Source organism: Podarcis cretensis (assembly GCF_951804945.1).
Source record: "Podarcis cretensis genome assembly, chromosome: 2".
Lineage (NCBI taxonomy): Eukaryota > Metazoa > Chordata > Lepidosauria > Squamata > Lacertidae > Podarcis > Podarcis cretensis.
Window position 1 is genome coordinate 41388977 of NC_137171.1, and position 19337 is coordinate 41408313.

Below are 19337 nucleotides of genomic sequence, written 5' to 3' on the forward strand. Positions count from 1 at the left end.
CGATCACTGGTGTTTGTGCATTGGGATGTACTTAATTTTTTTTAGGGCGGGCATCAGTGGCTATGTAAGCTGGATGTTTTATGTGAGGCAGGAGGTGAAGGGGATTTTTGCATATATCATGCAGTTTGGGGAAAGATTTGAGAAACGTTTTCAGCATACTGAGAAATTACTTCATTCTGCCAGTGGTCTGGGGGTGGGGAAGTTCCCTATTTTTTTTTTCCTGCATCAAAACATGAAATCCTGTGACATTATGGTCATGAAGAAAGGGTTTATAAATAAAAGTCTGGAGGAAGCATGGGTTTGCAAAATAAAATATAGGACATTTGCTAAAGACCTCTCTAAAAGTTCATTTAGGCCAGAGATGTGAAACTTGTGCCCCCCATCCCTGATGCTGTTGCACTCCAAGTTCCATGAGCACAACCAGCATGACCCATTGGATAGCTGATGCTGCTTTATAGAATGAGTACTGTCCAATTTGTTTTGCTGGGAACACAAATGCAAGAAAACAGTCCAGGGAGCAGTGCACTGAGGCTTTTAGCAATTGTCTGGGTGCTAGTGGCCCCCAGCAAGACAAAGAAAGTCATGCTATCGGCTTATAAACACAAGATCTTAATCTAACCTCAAAGACATAGCAACCCACCACAAACAAAAATACACACTTTGCTGGCTTATAACTGCTCATGATGATAGTACATATTTCTATGTGCAGAAATTAAGGTTTCGCCTGCTGATACCCACATGCCTGCTGCTTCCGTCATCCTTATCTATGCACACATGCTTAATTTCTTACTTTATGCTGCTTCTTCCATTAAGAGACATATTTCCATACCCACACCCTAACCTGCCTGGGATGAAAGGGTTTGAAGTCAATCAGTGTTTTAATAGAACTTATTGACTGCTTTTCGCCAAAAAGTCCCAAAGTAGTTTCCCAGCATAATAAAAAAGTGCAAACCTTAAAGCAAAATAACCCGACAACAACAATTAAAATTCTGCTTCCTCCTTTCAGTTCTCCTGGGAAGGTCTTGATCTATACTTGGGGAGAGATGTGAGCTCTTGCCATTCAATGTGGGTTGCTTCTACTCCAGGGTAGAATAGTTTTGCTTCATTCACTTATATCCACACAGTGCCGTTCTCCTATGATGCCATCCTACATTTTCTCTGTGGCTCCTCCCCATTTTGTCAAACTACAAAAAGTCTGACTTTCCCCACCCAGAAAAATGGAAGAGAAGTACGATCTCTGATGGTGTAGGTGCCTTCCATCTTTGGCTATAACTTTTATTATTACAGTCATATCTAGGGTTGAAGACGCTTCGAGTTGCGCTCCGTAGCGCGTTACTTCCAGGTTTTGCCGCTTGCGCATGCGCAGATGCGGCGAAAAGTGATGTGCGTGTGTGCAGACGTGCCATTGCTACTTACGTTTATCTCTAGATGCGAACGGGGCTCCGGAACAGATCCCGTTTGTATCTAGAGGTACCACTGTATTATTATTATTAAGAGAGGCATAGCACTATAACACCATCATACTATACATAGCATAGGGCAAGGCAGCCCATGAGACAGTTGATCTGGCTGCCTCGTCCTCTCCCACCCATTTCCTTCGCTTCAGCCCACCTCCTCTACAGGTGTCCATGCCCTCTGCCCTGCTACAGCATTATCATAGTATGTGTCATTAGACTGTAGCATCATAGCAGTATGGTTATAGCATCCCTAAACCTCTTTCATTTAAAAAAGCCAGAAAAGTGTGTTAGTGATCATTATTAAAATATTTATTTACAAGAAAAACAAGCTCATAAAATGACAGCCACCACCACGAGGGTTATAGTGAGTGTTCTCTAAACTGCAAATGGCCTTGTCCACAGCAGCCAGGGCGTGCCCACTGGTATGGGAAGTATACATAGAAAAAGTGTGACACTCCTGAGAATGTGGAAAGTCAACTGCAATTCCACTTGCGGATCACAGCAGAGGAACGGGTGTCTGGGTAGCATTAGAAGTCCCCTGTCTGGAAGCAGGCTTAGTCTGTTAATAGCAAGACGTAAGAAACTATTCACATGACATCAAACCCTTAACCTTGAGTAACCCTACATTATGGGGAACTGTCTTCTTCATGGCAACCCTCGTGGTACTCTCTGTTATGGCTGCTTTAAAGAATGTTGGAGAAGCGAGAGACTCCTTTCGTTTATGGCAACAGCCTCACTTCCTTTCTCCTACACATGCCCCCAAATGTTGGGTGTCCAGATGCTTCTATTGGCAATAAAGCCACCAGTGTATCCGATCGTGGAACCAACGGTAGTGTGGTTGCTCCTGGAATTAAGAACAGGCCTTTGTGATGACGACTAAATGTCTCCACAGGCAGGTGCAGGGAATGGGGCTGTGGCATAACAACGACTGTGCTTCATAGGTTCTATGGATTAGCTGCACTTAAGCCTCCAGCATATTTGTCGTGCTCCCTGCAGGGTCATGTGTGTGCCTGTGTGTGTATTAGCTTTACAGCCTTTACAGCTGAAAAGCATTTTTAGCAACATTGAAAAATAAGAAGCAACCTGGAAATTCCATGTTGGAGATGAATATATCTAAAAGCTCAATCTGTGTAATATTCTCACTCTTTCTGGTCCCCTCCTTTTGACTACTTCTGCTTCTACTCTTTCTGCAAACCAGTTTCCACTTCTGCCTTGGGGTGCAGGCCTCTGAAGTCTCTCTAGTGGCTGCTGCTAAGGATGTGGCCACACACATCTCCTGTATCCTAGAATAGTGCCAGATAATCCTCAAAGGTAGGTGATTGTGGCTTTGGAGCATCTAGGGTGGGAGCCTGTGCCCCTCTAGAAACATTTCCAAGGCTGCTGAAGCTGGAGGGTGTTCATGGCATCTTATCACCACTGCGATGTGGAGGTGGGATGAGTTGGGTCCGCATTTTCCTTATGTTCATGCCATTTGCACAACTGCAACATTTGGCGATAGTGATATCAAAAAGGAAGGGAAATTGTGTTTTCCTGTAACAAAGCACTGAGGGTTTTTTCCTGCAATGATGGTGTGATCTCCCACCCTAGAGTCGGACACGTCTGGCCCGTACGGGCAGGGGTACCTTTACATTTACCTAATGTTAAAACCAAGTACCTTGCATTGGACATGGGGAAAGAAACCTTTTAATACCTGTATATGTCTTCAAATAGGAGTTATGTGATCACACAACAAGCATCCAACAGTGGTTAGGTAATGGCGTTCAGTACTAGATGGAATTGCTGAACCATCATAAAAGGCATTCCCATGTACAGCATGTTACAGTAATCTACATGGGAAGTCACTAAGGCATGGATACCAGTGTCCAGGTCTCTATCTTCCAGAAGAAATCTCTTCTAGTGAGTCAACAAACCGTGGATTGCCACTGACTGCAGGCACTGCTTTCTGCAGAGGTTGGCTGCTCTGGTGGGTAAGTTTGCCCTAATAAGTATGCACTTTGATGCATTAATCCCAAACTGGCCATTTTGACATTCCATAGACTAGTCTTAACAGTCTTGGCTTCTTAATAAATACATGGGTCCTCACCTGCCTGGTGCAGTGGAGTTTGTTATTGGAAGAGGCTGGAGCCAAAGGGGGATGTGAAGTCATAGTCCAGATCGGGAAACTGCAACAGACACTTCCCAGCACAGAATTCGGTGCTTCCCCTTGAAGGTGGTTTATGTGGGAGCAATTGCTGTATTTAAAAAATACAGAAGTATGGAAAGCTGGTAGGATCACTTTTGATGAAGCAACCATTTGATGGGCTCCATGGAAGCACAATAAACAGTTTATGAGCATGAGAGAACTAATGTCCCATAACCTTGCAGCTTGTGGAAGAGTTAGTCAAATCCACAGAACTAAGAGAGTCAAAGATTTCTTCACCATTGCTGTCACCAAGGAAACCTGACTTGGATGGCAGTATTTCCTCCTGGGGTTTTCTCTGATTGTTGAGTACTGTTTCTCTCACCCTCCCCCCCCCCCCCCACTTCCCACTATGAACACTATAGTCACATCATAGGAAAGTGAGTCACAAAAATATACAGCTGATGCTTGTGTGTTTCCTGGTGACTGGCCAGTGTTGCACCAAAATGGTAGCATGAGGGTTGCAATTGTGACAGTGCTGGTGCAAGAGATTTTTCTGTCTGAGTCAGAGTAGTAAACGTAGTTTCCCACCATCAACACATAAGTCAAGGTGCATATTAGCCAATGCTGCAATAAATGTTAATTCCTTCAAATTCATTCTAGTACCCAATGTCACTCAGGTTATTTGGATGAAAAACCTACAAGTGATTCTTCCCTATTTGCTGCTCTTTCATGACATCTGCCTGACAGGTGCCATCTTACTATGGCAAATTATAGGGTGGGTCCTGTTGAGCTACCATCTCTTGTTTTCTGCCAATGGGATGTGCCCAGATGATCTAGTCTTGAGTTAATTGCTTAATGGCATCTGATGTTGCCTTGAGGTGGACCTCCTTTGTGACATTTCAGAGTCTTCTGTGATTAACTAGAGATGCTTTTGCTCTCAGCGCCTAGGACTTGCCGATCGAAAGGTCGGCGGTTCGAATCCCTGCGGCGGGGTGCGCTCCCGCTGCTCGGTCCCAGCGCCTGCCAACCTAGCAGTTCGAAAGCACCTCTGGGTGCAAGTAGATAAATAGGGACCGCTTACCAGCGGGAAGGTAAACGGCGTTTCCGTGTGCGACTCTGGCTCGCCAGAGCAGCGATGTCACGCTGGCCACGTGACCCGGAAGTGTCTCCGGACAGCGCTGGCCCCTGGCCTCTTAAGTGAGATGGGCGCACAACCCCAGAGTCTGTCAAGACTGGCCCGTATGGGCAGGGGTACCTTTACCTTTACCTTTAAGGGAACAGATAACCTTTTAAAATCTTCTGTCTACAGCTTCTCAGGTCTGTGTTTTGTGTGAGAGAGGAAGGAATTATTTACTTCCCATGCAAAAGGTTCTTCCAGTCTGTGTAGACAGCACTGAGCTGAATGGGTCAATGGTCTGACTCGGACAGTTCCACAAAATGTTTTGGGCTTTTCTCTAAACTACAGGGTTTATTCCATAGTTCTCCAAATAACCTTGTGTGATAATCATCTATTGCTGCTATAGATTGCTGTCATTTTTGGTGCTGTCATCAATTCTCTGCCCACAACCAAATGTCACCTGGGCGGTGTTTATGGCATTATTCCTTTGATACAATTTTAACCTACTTTCCAGTCAACCTTTATATAAGAAATAAGCAGATAAAACCACTAAGCCACAGCAACCCTGTTCTGTTCTTTATGTTGCATTTCTGCCAGAAATTGAAGCAAATTTTTGTGTGACAAAGATGGAGGGGCAGCTGCCAGAAGAACCCTTTAAATAAAGCATTAGGCAGAAAAGTTTCAAATCTGATGAAGTAGGTTTCCTCCCCCTTCTTATAGGTATATAAGTCAATTTTCTCTTCACACGGAAGCTCTAGCAACCTATATGCACAGATGTTTCTGAGATACCTCTTCCCACTTCCATGTATCCACCCCTGCACTTACATTGTTTGTTTAACCCAATTAGCTCTTCAATAACTTCATGGGTTGATGATTTGGCCATATTTTGCTTCTGAGGTACCCATGGCAGGATGCTCTGGTTACGACAAGTGGTTCTTGTGGGTTAAATGCAACCTCTTTAAAATTGTTTGTGCTTGTTTTCTTTTAAAAAAAGTTTAATCTACATTTGTCAGCTTCACAAACAATTTCATGAAGAATTTTTTGCACGGTAATGAGGTCAGCTTCTAGCTCCTTTTGAAAATGTTCATGGCTACATAGTTCTGAAACACATTTCCAGACCCAGACCCCAACAGTAAGACCATCTCCCATCCTGGTTGTTCACAGACGAAGTAAGCTATTGCAAGACACCCTTATTCAAATGACCCATAACATTTTAATCAAGCTTTTTAAAAACAAAACAAACAAAACAAAACAAAATGAGCTCCCTAATAACCTTGAATTCTGGATTCCAGTATTGTTCCTTTCCCTTTACACCTGTGTTTATTAATGATCAGTTAAACTGGTGTTTTAATAGCACATTAAGAATACAAAGCCATTGGCAAACATTAATTCCTTCAGTTCTGTGAAAGAGGTCAATACTGGTACCTGTTGGTTTCAGGCATGACACACAGAATGATAAATAGAAGGTGTGTGGCTAAGTTAGATTTATGTCCAGACATAATTCAACACATTTTTTTGTAATGTATTTTGTCTTTTTCACTTTTTTTGCAATGCATAAATAACCATGCTATCTGGCTCTGGTGCCATCAAATCAAAGAGTTAACATTCCATGTTAGAACTCAGTTTTTGAAGGAGCACATGGATATAGGAGGCAAACTTTCCTTTGTAGCCAGGGGGTTACGCCTAAGAATGAGACTCCCTGTTGACTAGCAGTGCCCATTCCTTAATTCTTGCAATTCTTTCCTTGGGGTAAGTTGCACTCATTTTTTTCTCTTGCATAAGGACTGCTCTGTTTTTGCTTTGTGGCAATATGTGCAATGCATTGGATATGTCTTCCCTGATCCAGCTCAAGGAGGATGGGGGAGAAAGTGCCCACAGCTCCTCCCAGTATGCCAGCCCTTCCTTTTCCATCCCCATATTTACAAACGAATCTGCCTTGAGTCAGAGCACTGGTCCATCTTGCTCATTATTGTCTTCTGTCTACTGATGGGTAGCAGCTCTCCAGGGCTTCACATGGGAGACATTTGCCATCTACCTGAAGATGCCAGGGCATGCAAAGCAGATGCTCGTAACACTGAGCTACACATGGGAACAGAACATACAAATGCTGACATCTGTGCATACAGTTCAACACACACAGCTGCAAATCATGTGGTTGAGTTCCTCCTTTCACGTAGCAAATGGTCCATATGACTTTTCACCCAAGTTTGTCGGCTGAAAGATGGTTAGGTGGCATTCACACAATCCATATGGAGGAGGCAGGGCTAACACACTCAGCGCATGTGGAGCAGCTGCGCATGCTTTCTCCCTTCCATGCTCTGGGCTGGACCAGGGGAGATGTATCATCTGATTTGGGCTTGTGTTAATTTAGAGGACCTACACATATATGTATTTTGACATTTGTAATGATACTGCCAGGATAGTGGTTATCGGTCCATCTGTGAAAGAGTAAATCCACTTGCATGTTAGTAAACAAACTTCCAACAGGCCCTTTTGATTGCTTTGTTTTGGTCTCTGTGCATTTAAAGGAGCATATTTAAGAACCTGAGTGCACAGGAACAAAAGCAGAGCATTTGGGCCTCTGTGGATACTCTGTCTCTGATCTTAAGGTTTCTTGGCAGCTTGAGATGTGGAATAATGCAAGAGGTTGCAAAGCTGGAATTCATCCATACGTTAGACTTTCTCAAAGCTTGAGCAAAGATAATTGATGGTGCTTGCACTGCAAATAATGTACTGGATGTGGACTGGATTTTCTCAGGGGATCCTCGGTAAGGTGCCTACTGGCCTGCCTGCATATGTGTGCGTGCAGGTGTGTACGCGCGTACACGGTAACTTTACCAGATGATGATGGCCTTTCACCCTTCCATTGGGGTGGTGAACCAGCCATGCTCAACCTGGTTCTGATGACAGAGGCTGCAGCTGCCTGCAGACTATATTTCCCCCAAATGTCTCTGAGCCTTGCAATTCAACTCCCAGAACAAAAAAAGACTGCAGTGATCTACTTCATAATTCACTTTCTATAATCTTTTCCTGTCTTTTATGCCCACACTGATAAGTAGGTCATTATTGTTACTGCAAATAACAGAGCGAGCTATATTTTTTTCTGTCTTGTATAAGATTTGTTTAGTTTTCAACCATTTCCTCTTTCTTCTTCAAGTGAGAGAAAAGGAAACATGAGGATAAAACTGATCGTGGGTGCAGAAGTGTGTGGCTCACAGTGCACTGCATTTCTAAGAAATTCTTGTAAGCCTCATCCTTCCTATATTGGCCACAACTATGTTTGCACCACCCTGGGTGGTTTCAGATGTGCTTATGGCGTGTGCTGGTGAAGTAAATACTGTTCAAAGGTTTTATGTTTTTCAAAATCTTGATAGCATGGTGCCTGAGTGCTGGAAGAAAGACGTGTTCTCTGCTCAAAGGCCCATTTCCACCTGGCCTAGGGGGCGGGGCCCACTACTCACCCTGAACAGTTAAAAGAGGCCACCGGGACATTGTTGGAACAACTCTTGGGTTGGGGCAACTGGCTAAAATGTTTTAAAAGGTTTTAAATGGTTCTAATTTTGGTTCCTATGTTTCATTTTTCTTGGGTTGGTGTTGGTTAAACATTTAGTTGGGGTTGGTGGTTACTTTAATTTGGGTATAACTGTAAACTGTTTGTTATTATTGTTATTGGTTTTATTGTTTTATTGGTTTGTTTGTTGCTTGTATAGGATATCTTGTTTTTTTAATGTTGGATGTTTTGTTGTGTTTTATAGGTTGTAAGCCACCCAGAGTGGCTGGGGAAACCCAGCCAGATGGGCGGGATATAAATTAAAAATTATTATTATTATTATTATTATTATTATTATTATTATTATTATTATTATTATTATTACATGATGACAAATGTGAATGAGGCCATACAGAAAGAATGTTGCTGTATGAGGAATTTTCAGTGCAGGTTTGGGGAGAGACAGCAACCTTGTGGGGTGGGTCTTTAGATTAAGGTTTTGAATAGTCTTGCTGAAAATCTCTTAGATCAGCTGCCTGGTAGCCTCTGGATGGCTTGGACCAGAGCTTCCATCAACCCCAGCCAGCCCTGTCAAGCTGGCTATGGCTAATGGGAGTTGTAGTCCAGACCATCTGGAGGGCACCAGCCTGGAGAAGGCTGCTTTAGATATTCCCTCCCTGTTAATTCTTTCTAGTGGCCTTCAAGCCAGTTAAATTGCCTTGGTCAAGCATCCTGATCCAGTAAATTAAATTGGCTTCGTCAAGCATCCTGATTCATGGAGAGTTGGGAGGCAAGGGTTGAATGCCTGCATGGGAAAGCAAGAAGGAGGTTCTTTCCGTGAAGAGAACAATGCAACCTGAACTTGGAGGTGTCTTACCTTGCAGACAATTGACATTGCCTATTCTGCCAAAGCCAACAGAGGATGATCCACAAGGCACAGCTGTATTTGCTCAACATTGCACATATGCTGCAAAGTCTGAATGGTGGGGTCTGGCACCCATACTCACCCTTCGCTTATTTGCTTGTTTGAATCCTAGAAGGGCCATCTATTCTGACCCTCTGCAATGCAGGAATCAATGCTAAAATACTTCCACTCCATGATTCAGAAAAAAGCTCCCAGAGCAACTTAACATATATCAGTAGCATCGTAATCCTTACTCTCTCAGACTTAAAATCTAAAAGGTGAAGCACAAAAGGAAATGGCATTGGAAGGGAGAAGGAAAAGTGGGGACCTGTCCCACCGAGCATACTTGTTATTGTGCTAGTTGGAAGGTGGCATCGCAGGTGAAGGCACATGAATAAAACAAATTGTGTCACTGGAAATATATCTCGTAGCTGCTCTTCTTTGCCAAAGCTGCTACAGTGTCCACTAATGTTCATTGTAGCTTTCAAAAAGTTTCTTTTCAGGTTGGATTCTGGAACAGATTTGCATATGGTATTTGTACTATGTGTATGCTCTGTTCAGATCAATAGATTTGTGCAATAGCATTGAGAAGGTGGTGGTTCCACTGTTGCCAGTTCTTTCCTGATTTTATTTAACACTATTTGCATGCTGCTTAATCATGAAAACCTCTCAGCAGTCCCTGAAGCCAAACGATACGCATTTTGTACGTTATGTCCTTGTTCCTAATAAATGCAGGCCAGTGAGAGGTGAAGGGATCTCACCAGCGTGCTTATATTCTCATTACCGTGTGTCTTTGGAGCCACATTAAATCCTAGTAATAAACCATTGATGTGAATGGAGTCTATGCCAGAGATGAACGCATTTCTTTGTATTTAAGAACAGAAGAGTGATTGCACTGAAAGCCTGCCTCTCAGAGCAATAAACAAAGCCTTGTTTGTATCAAGATATTCGGTTTAATTGGTTTGCTTTGAGGCAAAAAAACAAAGCAAAACCCAGGCTCTCCTTAATGTGTCTGCAGTAGCAATAACCTAGTAGAGACTGAAGACGAACTGCCAACAGGTAAGGGGAAGAAGGGTGTGTGTGTGTGTGTGTGTTGTGGTCAAAAGCCTAACATCTTAGTTCCACATTTGTCAGTTTCTTTGGAACTACCATCTTCAGTTCAGTAGCTTGTTACAGAGAATCTAGAGAGAATGTTTTTCTCAAAAGGCTGCAATTCAGGGTTCCTCTTTTGGCCTCCTATGGTGTTTCAATCTTGACTGATGGCCATTTGGTGGCGGGTGGGAATAAAAGGCAATTGTAGCACTGCTCTGTCTAGTGTGAGCAGGCAAAAGCATATTGAGATGTTTCAAGGATCCTGTCCCTTTTTATTTTAAAGTCTCCTTGCTTGCAGGATGGGGCCTATCCATTCCCTCAACCCCCATGGACCATGCTGTGGATTAGTGATGAACAGACTCTTATTTGCACCTTGACTAGTCTTTCTTGGTTGGCCCAGTGCCATCCTTTTGTTTTGGGCTAGGAAAAGGGGGGCAAAACAGCTTTCTGTGCATTTCCCTCACTTCACTTTTATATCAAAAGAGCTCAAAATTAGTCCAGGAATTATGAACCAAAAGATTTGTGTTCTGGATGCTTCTTTAAAAGTTTATTAACACATGCATGTGCAAAAGTTGTTCATGTAGTCTCATGCGTTTGGGTTATAATTTAAAATAGCTTCCCAGCACACACCCCCCTCAAATATAGTGTTATATTAATAATACTTTCCTGAGTAGGTGCTATTTTATCCCTTGTCAACAATGGTGACTTTTGTTGTGTTTTCTCTAGGCACAATTCAGTGTTAGGGCCCCTCCAAATTGCTGTTCATTTTGATTTTTCAACATGCCATTGATACAATAATACTGCATTAATGAAGTATTTATATTGGACCATCCACCTATCAGTCCACTTTATTAGTTGGTCTGTGATGGTTGCCCAGTGTTTCTGCATTATTGCCATTGGGAGGGGCACTCTTGCACTGTAGTGCATTCAAAGCAACACACACCTGAAACATTTGTGGTACGACAAGTTTCAAGATTTCAGCAGGAAGCTGCAGGACATGCATCAACTGGAAACAAAGTAGTATGTCTGCCCCGAAAACATGCAGGCTGGGAGTTGTAGTCTAGCTACATCTGGAAAGCACCACATTGACGATCCCTGCTATATAGAAGCCATTGAGTGTTGTGTAGCTGGAATGTAACCTACTGTACAAAGGTAAGAGTGGCTGAGTTGCTTCGCCCACTTCTTCCTCTGGCCTGAACCACCACTGGCAGGTGGCCCCTGGAAGGGAAAGTGTGGTCTGTGGTCTGAAAAAACTTTCTCACCCTGGCATTAGAGACCATACAGTTTGCCCTCATAGAGAAGGATCAACAGTATCTCTTACTTAGTGGGTTTGGCCTTTGCTAATTGTAAGAAGGTAGCACACACTCTTCACACATGTGCACTATTTGCCTGGTTTGTCAAGATTGCAGTTTCCAAATACTTGGTTCTGAACCTTGAGCTAATACTGTTAATTGCCAGTATGGAGTTTTGAAGCCTTGCTGTTCTGTTCTGCTTTACCTTCAGCAGAAGGAATTTATGCGGTGGTGCTATTTTCCCTAGCCATGTTCTCCTTCCTTTTGTGTTTCCTCTTTCAATTCACTTAATGAGAATGAACTTTATATGCACACAAAAACATACTCTAGGTAATTAGGAAATAGATTGCATTCATCATGTGCAAGTCTGATGCTGTGGAGTCTAGACTTGGAAAATACTGCTTCCCAATTGCTAAATTTCCAAGAGCAGGGTTAAATGGCAAGGCTTTGACTGTGGTTGTCATGGCTTCTTCCAAGTAAATCTCTGACCAGAAGATGGGTTTCCAGTGCTGCAATTTAGAAATAAGCTCAGTCCCTCTACTTTCTTTTCTTTCTTTACTTAAAAATTATATTTTGTGAGCGAAGTATGTTTATTTAATCATCATGGTTTATATTGGGTAACTGACCTTTGGCCCACCAGATATTGTTGCACTACAATGCCCATCATCCCTGATTATTGACCACGCTGTTTGGGATTGATGGAAGCTGGAGTCTAACAACTTTTGAAGGGCCACAGGTTAGTCACAGCTAGTTTATATAGAGTGCATAGTTCAAAGATGAGAGGAGAATCAAGACTTCTGTTGTCAGTTTTTTATAGGAGGCCTATCCCTTTAAGAATCCCTGTGTTGTCCAACAGACTCAAAACTATTCCATTTCAGAATGGCAGCCTATCATGTCATAATAATGTTACTTAATGAAAAATCAGCATCAGTGCAGTGGCCCCCAGGATTCTTCTTTGTGTAGGCCAATGGCCTATTCACCATAAGCAATGGTGATGTTTTCTTGGGTTGAATGCCAAAGCTGCTCATTTCTGCCCCCCATCCTCCAGTGCATGCTTTGGCTGTGCTTTGAGTGCAGTTCATAAAACATGGTTGTCCGTGAGCCAGTCCTGCTTTAGGGAAGAATGTTAATCGGTTGACGCATTTATTAGTGGTTAATGTGACTTTAGACTTGTGAACTTACTTCATCATAAACCTCTTGAGTGTGTATACACTGCAAAAAAAAAAAAGAAATATTAAAAGAACAGCTAGTCTAGGGGAGTTCTGTATGCATGTGACTGTGGTAAGCAAATGTCAATCCACATACAAAGGTGTGTTTATGTTGCCCCTGGAAAAGGCTTAGATTTTTGGGGGGTCAAATCTCCTAGGGAAAAGAAAATCATCAATTGTTGAACAGTAGCCAAGAATACTTGCTGGCCCTCATTATTCAGGAGTTTCTGCATGAGTGGGATCACAAAGAGCTAAACCTTGGGTAATCTCTTTCTTTAGCTCTTCAGGCTAGTCATGTTTAGCGTCTTACATTTTTGGGATTGAGCATAATCTCCCACCGACTGAACGACTGTGGGAATGAGTCCACCGCAGTTACTTGACAACCTACCCACACCTAGATCAATGCACATGAGTGGCTGAAAAAGAGGTGGGTTTGAGTAGAGAGGGAACCTGGATGCCTCTAGAATGTCAGTATTGAGTTGTGGGAGCAATTCAAGCACATATCAGGAAATTAGAGTTTATGCATTAAAAAAACACAGTTCGATAATAAAAAGTAAATAGTAGCAAGGAAAAGGGTTTTTTTTAGAACAGGTAGAAGTGATTTCAGTGTGGAAGAAAATTAAAATTGTTGCTGGCATCCAACTACCTTGAGAGAGACTGGAATGTGCCTCCAGGGATGGAGAATCACAGCGCCTGCTGTGGCTGAAGAGACTGGTAACTCATAACTGCGGCCTCCTGCATTGTTTTGCTGTGTTAGCAGCTCTGAAGTGAACTCTCCAGGGCACAGGCCTGGACAGTGTGTATGGAGGCCCTGGGCTGTGTGAACAAATTATAAAGAGGTGTTTCATTTGTGATTCCAAAATTCAATGAACAGGACCCATCTTTCAATAAATTTGCTTGGTAATGGCATTATATTGCATATAATTGCAATATAGTGGGTTTATGCAATTTGAAGAGGATTAAAGCATTCTGTTGCCCCAGCACAAAGAAAGAAACAGATATTTTGCTGCTGGGAAAGTGATAGGGAAATGCATTGGAAAGTATGGAATGAACAAATGGTTAACATGAAGACACAAGCAAATAACGATGAATGCAGCTGGAATGCTCATTGTCGTATAATATCCCTACAAACTAATGGGAAAGAATGTTTAAAAAGACTGGATACAATCTAACATCTGTGCAAGCAGATCAGGATGACTTTATTATTATTAATCGCCTTCCACACACGTGTCTTAGAGCGATGCACAGGATAAAATAAAAAGAGCTTTTAAAAGCAGCACAAAAATATAGTAAATGTGTTTTAAAAACAATGCAAAGTAGACTCCTGTAGCAGAGACTTATTAATATAGCTGAGAAAGCTGTAAAGATCATCTGGAGGAACCCTTGCTTATCTTTTGGTTCAGGAAAGCTTGCTTGTCTGGACATTGTCAGAACCAAGCAACTGTTTAAAAACTTGAATCAGGCATAACATTCCCTTGGGTTTCTAGGGACACTTGTATGATAGCAGATACCACTGTAATATAAGGCTTCATTCTGTTCTCTACCAGCCTTTTGGTGACTTTTGAACCCTTTTGATTTAGCTGATTTCAGAAAGTTGAAACCCGCCCTATGTTGTACCGTTTTGGTTTCCTTGTTTTGTTTTTTTATCATCAGTGTGTATAAGTGAATTGTAGATAGGGCCTTTATCAGCAAGATTCTGCTCTGCAACAGTTCTGCAGGAGTACCCATTTTTCACTTGTCCTGCTGCCAATGTTCCTTCTTCTCACCATCCATTAGACGTTCAATGTAAGAACTACTTGCAAATATAAATGCAAAAAAATTAAATCGAAACTGAAAACCAACAAAACACAATCTTTTCTAAATAAAAGTAATTTATAGCATAAAATATAACTCATTTCTATTATTATAATAGATAATATTCCTCACACATGTGGTTTGTTTTCTTAAAAAAAACCAAAACCAAAAGAAATACTGTAAATAAAGAAAATCAAATATTAACTCACGTGAGTGGTTGAAAGCAGCAAATCCTTTCATATTCAGGAAACAAGATCCCTTTGTTATGAATCATTGACATTTATCTTTCTTTCTTTCTTTCTTTCTTTCTTTCTTTCTTTCTTTCTTTCTTTCTGATATAATGCATTAATTCCATTGTAAGCACATGTCTTTTGTGTCACTTTTTGAAGGCATAACTTGTAATCGCCATATTTTGGCATATAAGGTTCTTGTTGTTTTAACTATGTACAAGGCTATATTCCTGATGAATTAAGCTACCCATGTAGTTTAACCCAGGCAGACATGTGGGCCAGGATAGATCTTGTCTAATAACAACTATTATAGGATAACTATTTTATTGTTTGTTATAATTATCATTATTTATTTAATTTATATACCACCCTTCATCCAAAGATCTTGGGACAGTAGCACAAAATAATTTAAACAAAAGCAACCCGCCCACCCCCCGACACACACTTAAAAGGATGTAGAATATTAATTAGCCAAAGGCCTGGTTGAAGAGGAACATTTGCCTGGCAGCTAAAGATGTATAGTGAAAGTGCCAGACAAACCTCCCTGGGAAGAGCATTCCACAAACAGGGCGTCACTGGCAAAAAGGCCCATTCTCAGTGTTGCCACCTTCTGGACCTCTCTAGTACCAATTTATGCCTTTCCCCTCTACATAAATCTCCCTTCGGTTTGAACAACCTGCAGTAAAAAAAAACCCTAGTTAGTTCTTTTTACTCCAGCAGCTTTTTCAAAAGCTTTAAAAAGATTTTCTTGATATAATACAGAGGTGAGAAATATCTAAGGGGTTCCATCGCTGGATCTATTTAACTAAGGGATGCACAAGCTTGTCTTGGTTTTGCTTGTGACTCTTCCTATCTCTATAGGGCTATAAAGAAAGGGACTGAGTGGTGACAGTTGCTTTCAACTTAGCAACAACATGAACTCTGGCCAATTGCCCTTGATGAATAATTAGTAACCCCTGAATGGTGCTGGGAGTAACTAGCTGGGAATGTATATGCTGCCAAATTCTGCATTGGCTGGAATTTGGCAGCAGAATTGAGTTCCTGCCAATTTTGAGTCCTAGAATGAACCAGGCACTTGCTGGAGTCTATAGCACTTTACACCCCAGCTCTAAATGGCTTCTTTGATGTTGCAGGTTGTACCTGGAGATGTGATGACACTTTGGCTGAGTAGGTTTCAGTGCTATGTAGTATGGATCGCATTACTGAAGTGGGGTGTTTGTAGATTTTTGACAATGCTCCATGCTGCTCCAGTACTCTTTGAATTGAGGAGACTACAGAGCGGTTATTTCTCAAGGCACAACTATCTACTTCAGGTATAAATAAGGCCTTTCTGAGTCTTCTCTGGATAGATATGAGAGGTGGGCGGGTGGAAATGGAAACCACCGCAATTAGGTGATGTATGAACTATACTCAGAGGCAGAGCTAGCTGCTCCAGCACCCAGCTAGCGTCCCAGTGGGGTGCTGCCTGCGGCGAGCAACCCAGGGGACAAGACAGCAATGTCACCCCCCTCAGGGATGACACCTGGGGTGGACCACACCCACCACACCCCCTTCCTCTGCCAGTGACTATACTTAGTCACCCACTGATAATTGTCACATTCCTATTTTTTGGCCTGAAATGATGGCGATGACAAGTATGACTAATGCTAGTTGGTGTGGTGCAAAATGCCTTCCCCCTCCAGGAAGCCACGTGCCAAATGCTTCTATACTTGCTCAACATGATACCCAAGCCAGGCATGTTTGTAGTGGAAGATGACACAGAGGTTCAGTCCAGATCTTGCAAGTTCATTGTGCACCAAACCTTCAGATATGGCGTTAACAGCCTTTGGCAATCTGTGTGTAGTGCGTATTTCATTGATTCAATTAAAAGCAAAGAGTAACATAAGATCTGAAGGGGGAAAGAACAATGCAGGACCTTTTCTTTTTCTTTTACAAAAATCTGTAGAACAGAGCAGTGAAATAGCAGACGTGGGATTGGGAGGAGGGAATTGGCAGCAAAAAAGCTACATGCAGACTAATTATAAGTAAGGCATAGCCTTGTGAGCATGGCCATGACTTTAATATAATTATATAGTTTTATATAGAAATCTAAGCCGTTTCCTGATTTGTAAAGGCAGGAGTCTCTGGTGGCATCGTGTTAGGAAACGATGACAGGAACAGAATCTGCATCCTGTGGTTTTTGCACATTACGGGAATGTCCTGTCCTATCTCTGCTGTCAGTTCTCGATTGCACAACCCAGGGTTTTGAGAGAGACCAAATTTGCTATGAGGACTGGTCAGACTTCCTGCCAGTGCGTGACCAATTGGGGAAGGAAAGCCTTCTGCTGATCACACTTTGTGGTGTCCCATAAGGAACTGACATAAGAGAAGACTATTTCCAGGCCACTTTCAGGGTGTGAATCATGCCCCTTGTTCAATCACCACTTTCCTTGACATTTGCATGAAAATGTGATTAAGATGTTGAGAGAACGTGGGGATGCATATATCCTTTTCTTTTTATTCTATCCTGAGCTCCTTTGGGTACACATAATCTCTTCTGTACTGTTGCTATCTTAGAGTGGTAAACTTGCCCATAGAAGGATGGTCTTGTGTTGTGTGTGTATGGAGACCTTTAAGCCACCTGGGCATGTTGGCTGCTTGTCCTAGATGCACCTCTCCTGTGGAAGTACTCTTTGTCTAACTTGCACAAGTTATTGGTAACACTTTGATGCAGTGACTCCTGTCAAAATGCAAGGAAATGCTCTTCAAAGGTCACTTCAAAGATTCTTGTAGCCCTGAAATTCTGATTGCATGAGTTCTAGCTGGTCAATTGGCCATCCTGTTTGCTGCTGATGGGAGTTGTAGTCCAACAACATATGGAGGAACACAGGTTCCCCAATCCTGGTATAAAAAAATGGATGTGTATGAACAGGAGCAACGACAGGACGTGGTAGAACGCAGCTCAGCTGTGGATCCTTTCCTCTCTTTTATCTTGATGCCTTTTGAACGTATAGGAAGTGCAGAGTTGTGGATCAGTGGTGTAGCGTGGGGGGTGCAGGGGGGGCCGGCCGCACCGGGCACAACATCTGGGGGTTAGGGTTAGGGGGCGCAAATCCACGGGTTAGGGGGCGCAAATCCACGGGTTAGGGGGCGCAAATTACTTGTCTTGCCCCGGGTGCTGACAACCCACGCTACGCCACTGTTGTGGATTTTCATTTACCCTCTTGTTGTTGCAAAACTTTCCTGTTGGGTTCTGTGAGGAGTCAAAACGAAGGCAACTGTTTCCCTTTTTCTGGCATCTCAAAATTCTACATGATCATGAGCAGAAGAAGATTGGGAAGCAGACTAGACACCAACTGGAAAAATTGGAGTAAACTAAAAACTGGGTTTGATTTATGTTTACCACTTGTGTGTGGCTAACTCTGACTTCTTTTTATATCTACAGGAGATGAATTAAAATGCAGCACACGACGTGCACAGAGGACAGGATCCACCATGCACTGGAGAGATGCCTTCATGGCCTCAGCAGAAGCACTTTCTCTGCTAGCACTTGGACTGGTAGGTGACTAACCCCATCACCATACCAGGATGGTTTTTCTTTCCTCTCCAGTTTGCTATTGAAATATATTTGGATGCTTTCCCCCACTCTTTAGTGATTCTTATTGCAATAGCAATGTTTGTTCATGTGTAGTCAAACTATTAACCAATGAAAAGGGAAGCAATTCAACATTTAAACAATGAACTGATGTTAATCCTCCTTCTTACCCAAACTCTCTTGGTTTTTCCTCCTTCTAGTGAAAGCACTTGAAAGCCTAACCAACCACCTGCTAGTAAAAAATGTCTCATTGATAATTTGGGGAATAAGGTGAACATCACAGATGTTCCCAGATATTCTAGTATCAGTAGAACAGTGGCCACATTAGCACACTACACTAAGGCAAACCATGGTTTAGTGCAAATGCACTAGCTCCCAAGGAAGAATTTGCAGCTGCTCTGCTCCTCCCTGGGCTTTTTAGGTCAGCACAATGCAGCAGCTAAGTCAAGGTTTGGCTTTGAATGCTGTGTGTCTCCTCCTTAACCATGGCCTTAAACTACAGGTGATTGTGGTTGAGGAGGAGAGACCTTAACCACAATGCTGGGTTTGGAAGACGTGCTAAGCCTAACCTTGGTTTTGTTGCTTTCCTCCATTGACCTAAAAAGCATGGGAAGAGGAGCCAAATGAGCGCATGTTGATCTCTGGAAGCCAGTATTCTCATGTGGTCTTGCTAAGCTATGCTCTGACTTACTGTGGTGTGGAAACCAGGCCATTGTGCTGAGCTCTCACCCCACATGATGGGACATGTTTTCAGAAGCACCAAGGCTATCACAAGAACCAAAGGGCAGCAGAGGAAGATGCTGCTTCGGAGTGGAAGCTTGCGAAGTTGCTTCAAAAGAAGTCTGAAGCTAACTGGGGCTTTGCAGCCATGTTGCCAGTTTACTGATTTGAAATCCTCACCCTACAGCCTCAATTTTTATTTTTCAACATGGCTTTTATGGATTGTGGGGGTTTTTTTGAGTCTCAATATTCTTGATTTTTTGCTCCAACCTCTTTCTTACAACAGAGTGGAGGGCAGGAAGATACTTGGCGACATTTACACCATGCAGCACTTAAA

The 19337-nt window shown here is 42.5% G+C and overlaps 1 protein-coding gene across 4 annotated transcripts in view; it reads left to right on the forward strand.

Moving 5' to 3' along the window:
* PIK3R5 (phosphoinositide-3-kinase regulatory subunit 5) overlaps positions 1-19337 on the forward strand; it is a 51232-nt gene that overhangs the window by 8290 nt on the left and 23605 nt on the right. For 2 of the 4 annotated variants that reach the window (XM_079965973.1, XM_079965976.1), the window contains exon 2: positions 18131-18243. In XM_079965973.1, coding sequence (XP_079822099.1) covers positions 18144-18243 — 100 coding nt within the window. In that variant the 5' untranslated portion in view covers positions 18131-18143. Of the gene's footprint in view, positions 1-2645; positions 2769-3127; positions 3421-18130; positions 18244-19337 lie in introns of those variants that run through there. The other 2 variants (XM_079965974.1, XM_079965975.1) reach the window with 2 other exon arrangements.